A 9,402-nucleotide genomic window follows, 5' to 3' on the forward strand; every position below is an offset into this window, starting at 1 on the left:
TGATGTGATTGGCTGCTGTACTGAGTGTTTTACACATTAGCTCTCGCATATGACTGCTGCCAAGACATGGGACATTATGACCTGAGGCTTTTTTCTTTCTCTCTTTCTTGTATCTTTATTGTAAAGGAACCATTTTCATTATGATTTCTAAAAGATTGATTTTATTTTGACATGTACAGTCTTCTACTTTATATAGAACTAGGTAAGTCAGTATAGTCAGTATACAAACAATATAATATGCACAGGTGTCGATGTCATTGAAATGAGACAGGAAGAGGTGGAATATATATTCTTTTACTAATGGATGTGTACAGAATTGTTTATTTGAATTCTGCATATCAGTTATACATGTAGTTTCTGTTAATGCTTTTCCAATTTCAGTTACTTTAAGGCATTGTTAGCTGGGTGTATGCCACACGCCTTTAATCCTCGCACTCAGGAGGCAGAGGTCAGAGGAGTTCTGTGTGTTCCAGGACAGCCTGGTCTTCAGAGGCTACACAGAGAAACCCTGTCTTGAAAAACAAACAAAAAAAGATATTGTAACCTTCTCTATATACCCCTAAGTCTCTTTATGCCCCAATACAGTAACTGATTTCATTTGACATGTATCTTTTTGTCTACTTTCAAAAAATTATAATTATTGTAAGTGTATACCTTATATTTGTTTTTCCCACTTAACTGCAAGCATTATTTCATGTTCATGTTCTTTTTTAAAAAAGATTTTATTTTTAATTATTTGTGGATAGGGCTTGGGGGTGTTGGTTTGTGTAGTGCCTGTGGCGGCCAGGAGAGGGTGTCAGATTCCCTTGGAGCTTGAGTTACAAGCTATTGACTCTGGTTCTCTGCAAGAGAAGTGGGCATTTTTTAACCACTGAGCCATCTTTCTAGCCTCCTAGCCCATAAACTTTAGAGTTAATGTTGATTTTTATTATTAAGAGTTATCATGTGGCATGAAGTTATACTGAACATTGAGTTACTGCATATAAAACATCTGTTTCTTACTGTTTCCATCAACTGATCAGTATGGAACCTTGCTGTACTCATTTTTCTGTTTAAAGACAGTTGACTTAATATGTACTATTAATTAATTGACATTGAATTCACAGCTGAGGGCACTATAACTCATGCTTGAATGAGGCTTATTTAGTATAGGTATTTTCTTTCTTTTTTTTGGTTTTTTGAGACAGGGTTTCTCTGTGTAGCCCTGGCTGTCCTGGAACTCATTCTGTAGACCAGGCTGGCCTCTAACTCAGAAATCCGCCTGCCTCTGCCTCCCAAGTGCTGGGATTAAAAGTGTGCGTCACCACACCCGGCTGGTATTTTCTTCATGAGATATGCCACTATCCTTTTACACCAGACAACATTTCACTATATTTAATGGAGGCCCCCTTTTTTTTTTTTTTTTTCTATAATCCTGATGTCCTGGAACACACTGTTGTAGACCAGACTGGCCTTGAACTCTCAGAGATCCACCAGCCTCTGCCTTAGTGCTGGAATCAAAGGCATAAGCCATCACACCCAGCTTGGGAAACCATTTTTAAGCAGTGAAAGTAGCAGGTGAAAGCACACACGAAAAAAGTGTGAAAACACAGCACCTAGTAGATTGAAAAGAACCTTGCTAACACTATGAGTAATGAATAAGAAGGTGGTGTTGCTGTGGCCTTGGCCAGGAAGAACACATCTGACCACTCAGGTGCCGGTCAGTCTGCAGGTGTCTTCAGATGTTCTTAACAGTAGCTTGAGTGTTGATTTAAGAGTCACAAATAAATATGACAGATTTATAAATATAAAACTCATGAATAATGAAGACTGCTCATATTGTATATGAGTTTATACTACTATTACTATGCTCATGCTGTAGCCAGTCTTGGATAAACAGGTGAATAAGAATGGCGTCCAGGTGACACTTGTAGGCAGTTCTCCAGCACTATCTCAGGGGGCATTCTTTCCTTCTACCAATGGAGAGTAGAAATCATACTTGTAATTTAGCCTTTTTTAGTACTAACCTTTTGGGTTAAATTTCTTCAGGATTAGTGAATGTTCCTGAGGAACCCATTGAGGAAGAGGAAGAGGAGGAGGAGGAAGAGGAGGACCAGGACATGGATGCCGATGACAGAGTCGTGGTGGAGTACCATGAGGAGCTCCCAGGTCTCAAGCAGCCCCGTGAGCGGAGCCTGTCTAGGCGATCCAGTGCGAGCAGCTCAGACTCAGATGAGATGGACTATGATCTGGAACTGAAGATGATTTCTACTCCCTCCCCAAAGAAAAGCATGAAAATGACCATGTATGCAGATGAAGTAGAGTCCCAGCTGAAAAGTATTAGGTAAAGTTATTTTCCTCTTTTTAGTCAGTGTTAACTTTAAATGTGCTTATTTATTTATTTTGTCAATACTGAGGATTGAACCCAGGAAGATGTCTTGTGTACATACGAGGTAAACACTCTCCTACTGAGATGTATTCTTACTTATAATTTTCTTTTTTGAGGATTTTGAGACAGGACAGCATTGGCTGTCCTGGAACTCACTCTGTAGATCAGGCTGGCCTCAAATTCACAGAAACTGCCTGCCTCTGTCTTCCAAGTGCTGGAATTAACGTCATGCACCACTACACTTGGCTTTGATTTTCTTTTTTTTAATTTTAATTTTATATGTATCAGTGTTTTGCCTATGTGAATTTTAAATTTATATGTATCACTGTTTTGCCTACGTGAGTTTTAATTTTATATGTATCAGGGTTCATGCCGTACCCTCAAAGGTCATAAAAGGCCATCAGATCCCTTTGGAACTGTAGTTACAGATTATTGTGAGCTGTCATGTGGGTGCTGAGAGTCAAGCCCTGGTCCTGTGGAATAGTAGCCAGTACTTTTAACATGCTTAAACTCTTTTTTTTTTTTTTAAGATTAATTTATTTTATGTATCTGAGTACACCATTGCTCTCTTCAGACACACCAGAAGAGTGCATCAGATCCCATTACAGGTGGTTGTGAGCCACCATATGGTTGCTGGGAATTGAACTCAGGACCTCTGGAAGAGCAGTCAGTGTTCTTAACCACTGAACCATCTCTCCAGCCCATGCTTAACTCTTAAAATCCATGCTTTCAGCCCCTATAGTTTGGTTTTGAAATGGTAATTACAAATGTAATTCTTCATGTGATAATCATTTTTATACTAGTTTCCATTCTTCTACCATGAGTGTTGAACACAAGTGGTCAGGCTTGGAAGCATGTATCCTTACCTACAGAGCCATCTTGCTAGCCTTATTTATTTATTTATTTATTTATTTATTTATTTAAGATTGGGTTTCACTGCAGAGCCCAAACTGGCTTTGTATTTGCATACTTCCTTCCCCGACGTCCTTCCTGCTGGGATTACAGGTGTACACCACACCTAATGCCTTTTTATAGTTACTGACATTTCTATTAATATTGCCCTAGCTAAATAGATCCCTCCAAGTCTGCCTTGCCATAGAAAATAATCCATGTATTTAAAAAGCTGTACGTGTTGCTAGATTTCCTTCTTAGGCCTTTGCCCATATTACTGCTTGTGACTCATACCCTCATTAGGCCTAGGTGCTACTGTTCTTAATGTTTGTGGACCTCTGAAATTGAGAACATAGTTACTTTAATGAAAGGATTCAGTAAGTGTAGATTTTATTTAAAGCTTTTTTAAAAATGTATATTTGAGCTGGGTGTGTTGGTGCACGCCTTTAATCCCAGCACTTGGGAGGCAGAGGCAGAAGCAGGCAGATTTCTGAGTTCGAGGCCAGCCTGGTCTACAGAGTGAGTTCCAGGACAGCCAGGGGCTACACAGAAAAACCCTGTCTCGAAAACAAACAAACAAAACAAAAAAAAACAAAAAAAATTTAAATTTGAAAAAATTTGAGGCAGGATGTCACTAAACCAAGTGTACTGGATTTAAATGTGCTGAGTAACATACCCAGCATGTGAAGTTGTGAGCAGCCTGCAGCCTGCCTTAGCGTCCAGGAAGCTGAGACTGCAGGCTTTGTTCACATGTCTGTGCTTAGTTTTTATAGAACTAGTAGAGAATTCTAGCAGAGTAATGCTCTTTCCCATAAGGAGGGTCTCATCTGTCCCTGTGTGAGCAGAGTTTTAGCCTCTTTGCAGGTGTCTGCTTAATGTTTGCTTACCCTTGGTGACGGGAGCATCAGTTATGTGTTCTGTAATAAAGTGTACAGGCATCATGTGGAAATCACCCTGTCAAAGTCTGCAGTCTATTTAGTGGTCACCATCTTTTCATAGCATGTTGATCCTAGTGAGCTATTACAGTGGTAATTATAAGTCAGTGACGGTCATCTTAAATTGAGTTTTTCTGAAGTAGGAGACTTTTTTGCATCTTTCCTCACAGTTGAAGTTGGTTACTTATGCTCTCTCTGCTTTTTTTTCCCCCCTTAAAGGAATCCCATGAGGGCAGATAGTATATCCACAAGCAATATAAAAAACCGAATTGGTAACAAATTGCCTCCTGAGAAATTTGCAGATGTCCGTCATCTCTTAGATGAAAAGCGGCAGCATTCCTGTCCACGGCCAGCAGTCAGCAGTACTAAACCAGGTATTGTTCTTCCCTCTTTTGTGCTCCTGACTCCCTTTTTGTAAGCCCCTTGAGTGGCTTGGTTCCATCCCAGACTACTCTAACGTTTCCAGCCCCTCAGTATGCAAGTGGCCAAGCTCTCTGCCCTGTAGAGGAAAAAAAAGTCCAAGATCTGGCAGCAAAATCCCACAAATCCCAGGCCACCCTGGAAAGTATCCCACCACTACCACCAAGGAAACCTATATAAAGCCTGGGTCCTGCTCAGTTCTTTGCTCTCAAGCAGAAGTAGCCACCCTCCTGTGTCCTTCCCAATAAATGTCTGGTGAGAGGTTTGTTGTGCAGGGTGACTTTGTGGTGTTCATTGGCTTCTAACTGCCAGGATACTTTCCCCTCAGAGTTAATCCTGATGCTTGTGAGCACCTGAGGGCAGATGGGCCCAGGGCAGGTTCTTCTGAACTCAATTAACTGTTCCTCTTGTTGCATCTACATCTTTAGTTAGGCATCCATGAGAAAATAAATAAAGTCGGATTTTGCAACAAAACTAGTTTTCAGTATTTTTTGTTTGAAATAATAAATAAATACTAAATAATAATAAATAAGTAATATTACTTCCCTGGGATATTTTATACCCCAAACCAATAAAGTTGGGTGGTTAGAAACATGGTTGAGTGTGAACTAGATTGTATATGTGAGCAAACCCTAATAAAGCAATATAAACATGTGCTTATGGCTAGGGCTGGCATGTGCCAGTCTTTGGGGAGGCTGCAATAGCTGCCGCAGATCTGCTGAGACGATTGGAGCCAGTTTTTGAAGAAAGCAGCTTTAGAGCGTAGTCTTGGGAGGACTAGGACACAGTTGACAAACTATCTTTGGAGGGAGGAAATAAAATGATTCTTATTTTAAAAGATGATTTTAGTGAGTTCCAGGACAGCCAGGGCTATACAGAGAAACCCTGTCTCGAAAAAAAAAAAAAACCAAAAAAAAAGATGATTTTGAAGGATTAGAATATAGTGGGCATAGAAGACAAAGTAAAAAGGGCTAAACTTTTTAGGGACAATGACATCAGAAGGGGTGAGAATGGAACCCTGGGAAGGAGGAGGATGGAAGAGAAGCAACTGAAGAGGCTCAGCCTGAGCTCTTGTGAGGAGTTTACATGAGAAGTCAAGAGTAGGCTCAAGGTTGATGAACATGTGGCTGCTGTCGCTGCTGCGTGTTAGGGGAAACCTCAGGCCCAGCGGCTATGTGACAGACTTGGAGGAGAGCACACTTAGTTTAGGACATAGCTCCTTTATCCTTGGCCTGTTGCCAGTCTCATTACACTTGTCGGTTAAATGTAAGTCTATTGAGAACTACTTGTATTTTCAAGGACTGTGGCTTGCAGTATTGTTAGCTGGAAAATGTGATGTGTTACTTAGTTTTGCTTGATTCTGGCAAAAAGGAAAAAAAGAAGAAGAAAAGGAAGAAGACTGCTTCAGGCACTCAGCTGGTAGCCCCTACATCCAAGTTTTAAGTTTTCTTAAGAGAAGCAAGACCAGTTATGAACAGAACCGCCTTTTAGAAACCTTCTCGTGCTGGGTGCTGTGTCTTCACTATGGGAGATTTGGGGTCAGGTCTCTAGAGAGCTGTACTGATTCCTTTGTTTGGTTGGTGCCTCTGCCTCTTGAGGTCTGGGATTAAAGACATGTACCATCACCATCTGGTGGCTGACCAGATTTTTTTTTTTAATCAGCTTAAGAGTTATGGAAGAGGGAACCTTAACGGAGAAAATGCCCCTGCCAGATTAGTTTGTAGAGAAGCCTGTGGTGCATTTTCTTGATTGCCGATTATTGTGGGAGGGAGGGCTCAGCACACTGTGGGCAGTACCTCCCCTGGACTGTTGGTCCAGGAATGAGGAAGCGGGCTGAGCAAACCTCGAGAAGCAAGCCAGTAAGCAGCATTCCTCTGTGGCCTGTGCATCCGCTCCTGCCTCCAGGTTCCTGCTCTGTGAGCTTCTGCCCTCACTGCTTTTGATAAGTTGTTATATAGAGAGTGAGTGAAATGAACCTTTCCTCCCCAGGTTGCTTTTGATCGTGGTATTTTGTCACAGCAACAGCAACCATGGCTAAGACGAAAGCCTAGTTCATTGGTACTGAAGTAAAACACGTATGCTTGGTAACAGGTATACTTTCTCTCTTTTGGCAGATATTCGCCAGCGATTAGGAAAAAGACCGTATTCTCCAGAGAAGGCTTTTAGTAGTAACCAGGTGGTTCGGAGAGAGCCCTCTTCGGATGTACATAGTAGGCTAGGTGTTCCCAGGCAAGATGTTAAAGGCCTCTACTCCGATACTCGGGAGAGGAAATCAGGTGAGTAACACTTCACAATGATGGAAGGGAAGGAGTGGAGACCAGTGGTTATAGCATAAGAAGTCGGTAGGTCTGTGTTTGTTCCCTCTTCAGTTAGCATGACTTCCTTTGTCAGCATCAGCACCATGCCTGCAGGAAAGTTCAGAAAGGAGAAAAGAGAAGCTATACATCCTTGCTTCTTTTTAGTTTCACATTATTTAGTTTCTTTGTTCACACATATATCTAGGTTTTTTAATGTAGCCTTTTCCTAGAACTCTTCCATTTTGCTTTACTCTTCATAATTAAAACCTTTAATTATCTTGTAGTGTATGTACATCACCACATTCTCTTCTTTTTTGAGATTTTTTTATGTTTTGCTTACATGTTTGTCTGTGTACCATGTACATATCTCGTGCCCTTGGAGGTGGGAAGAGGGCATTGGATCCCCTGGAAGTGGAGTTATGTAAGGTACCATGTGGGTGTTGGAAACATAACCAGGTCCTCTGCAAGAACAAGTATGCTTAACCAATAAGGCCTTCAGCCCAATACATAAACACACTTTAAAAATGTATAGCTGAAAACCTGAGAATTGCACATAGTAAAATAGACCCATTCAGTTTGCAGAATGTGAGAGTTGGCGGTTCTTGGCAGACTGAGGGGTACACAGCCTGGGAGAGAGGAGAGTGTCTAGCTTGTGCCTGGTGTGTGGACACCAGCCTTGAGCTGTGCTCAGCATCAATTGCCAACTGAAGTGTCTTCTCACCCCAACAGGTGGTTTGTGGACTCGCTTAGGATCTACCCCCAAGACCAAAGAAAAGAACACGAAGAAAGTGGATCACAGGGCATCTGGTGCTGAGGAAGATGACTCGGAGCTTCAGAGAGCATGGGGTGCTCTGATCAAGGAGAAAGAAGAGTCTCGACAGAAGAAGAGTCGGCTGGATAGCTTGCCTTCGCTCCAGATTGAAGTCAGCCGGGAAAGTAGCTCTGGTTCCGAGGCAGAGTCCTGATGCCCTGGCCTTGGCAGCTGCCCTTAAATCTGACATTCTTACATAAGGTGGGGCGTGCAGTAGGAACCTCCCTTGCAGGAGCTGGCGCCCTTTCCTCCTACCTGCACCCTGAACACTTGCTGTCCTAGTAGGACAGCTTAAGAGTGTGATGAGTTTTGAAGGGTGTCTCTGTCTTGTGCTGCAGAGTTACAGTTCTGGGTCCTCAAGTCTTCCCCACCACCCACAAGCTTTACCCTTGGAGTTAAAGGCAACCCTCCAGATTTTGTAGACGTTTTCTTAATATTTTTAACATTGTGTCTTTTAAAAGCAATGTTTTACACAGTCATCCAAAGAGCCGAGAACTGAACTTCTCACTGTTGCCTTGGCCCTGACAGATCTTGCCAGCACCCTGTTCCAAGAAAAGTCAGTTCTCAGGTGCTTACTGGACAGTCTTTGAGGGGGAAGATGAGGGAAGCTGCCAGCTCAGCCTTCCAGGGCCTTAGTGTGGTGGCTAAGTCTCACAGACCTGACCTGAGACCCTCCCGAGTAGATATGTACGCAGCAGCAATCAGCAGTGGCTTCCATTCCTCCCGGGGGGAGTCTTTTACTGACTGGTAGCCTGTGTAAAGATCAAGTTCAGTGCTGTAGGACTTCTAGGGACAAACAACTGTGACTTCTGGATTTGGAGTTGATTTCTGTGCTTAGGGGTGGGGTCTTGGGTTGATGTTGAACAATTTTTAAGTCTGTATTATGTTTAAAAACTATTAATGACTTAAAAGTTTAAATTTTTAATTTTTATATGTGGATATTCCTCCTGTTGGCTAAGGGGAAGCTCAAGTGGTGTCTTTTGTGTTGTTAAATATACATTATATACTTTGGAAGAAGGCAAAGAAAGGAGTCTCATTATTTTGAATGGTACCAATTGTATGGTCTGTTGTACTTGAGTTCAACTTGTTTTGTGGCCGCTGTAGGAAAGAAACTGCTGTCCATCTGTGATGGGCTCTTGTTTATTCCCACTTTTCTAGAAATGATACCCTGAGAATTCACTTTTTGTGTCTCTGACTTATTATTGAAGACTTATTCAAAACTAGCAAATAAGACAGTAGTTTCAGAAAATGTAAGTTTGTGTTTATTCTCCTTTCAAATGATTTTACCATGGAAAGGGAGTAGATTATTTGGCTTCTCATCTGACTTTATATTATTTAATACTGTATTGCTCTACAGGCTTAAAAGTGGTGTTTCACTTGAGTGCATAAGCGCCTTTGGGATGTCAAGCTCTTCACCTGCTCGGATTGTTCTGTGCCCAGTAGGTCGCAGAGCACTTGACTTGTGGTTGAGCACATGTCCCTTGGTGGCTGCCTACACTGTGAATGAACAGTGATGTACATGAAGAAGCAGAAGACTTCAGAGCTAAGTCTTAACAAAACTGTATCATATGTACCATTTGGTTAGCACCCCCACCCCACCCCCAGAAAGATGGGAGCATATAACCAAAGTGGTTTGGCTTCTGAGGATCCTACAAAAAGGTAGTTCTAATTTCTCTGCCA

The 9,402-nt window shown here is 41.9% G+C and overlaps 1 protein-coding gene across 1 annotated transcript in view; it reads left to right on the forward strand.

Moving 5' to 3' along the window:
• Ncbp3 (nuclear cap binding subunit 3) overlaps positions 1 to 8,745 on the forward strand; it is a 31,042-nt gene extending 22,297 nt beyond the window's left edge. Inside the window, exons 10-13 of the mRNA XM_021176645.2 lie at positions 2,029 to 2,323; positions 4,414 to 4,568; positions 6,729 to 6,890; positions 7,641 to 8,745. Of these exons, the coding sequence (XP_021032304.1) occupies positions 2,029 to 2,323; positions 4,414 to 4,568; positions 6,729 to 6,890; positions 7,641 to 7,876 (848 nt within the window). The 3' untranslated portion in view covers positions 7,877 to 8,745. The remainder of the gene's footprint in view (positions 1 to 2,028; positions 2,324 to 4,413; positions 4,569 to 6,728; positions 6,891 to 7,640) is intronic.
• The last annotated feature ends 657 nt before the right edge of the window (positions 8,746 to 9,402 follow it).

This window comes from Mus caroli, chromosome 11 (assembly GCF_900094665.2).
Source record: "Mus caroli chromosome 11, CAROLI_EIJ_v1.1, whole genome shotgun sequence".
NCBI classification, from domain to species: Eukaryota; Metazoa; Chordata; class Mammalia; order Rodentia; family Muridae; genus Mus; species Mus caroli.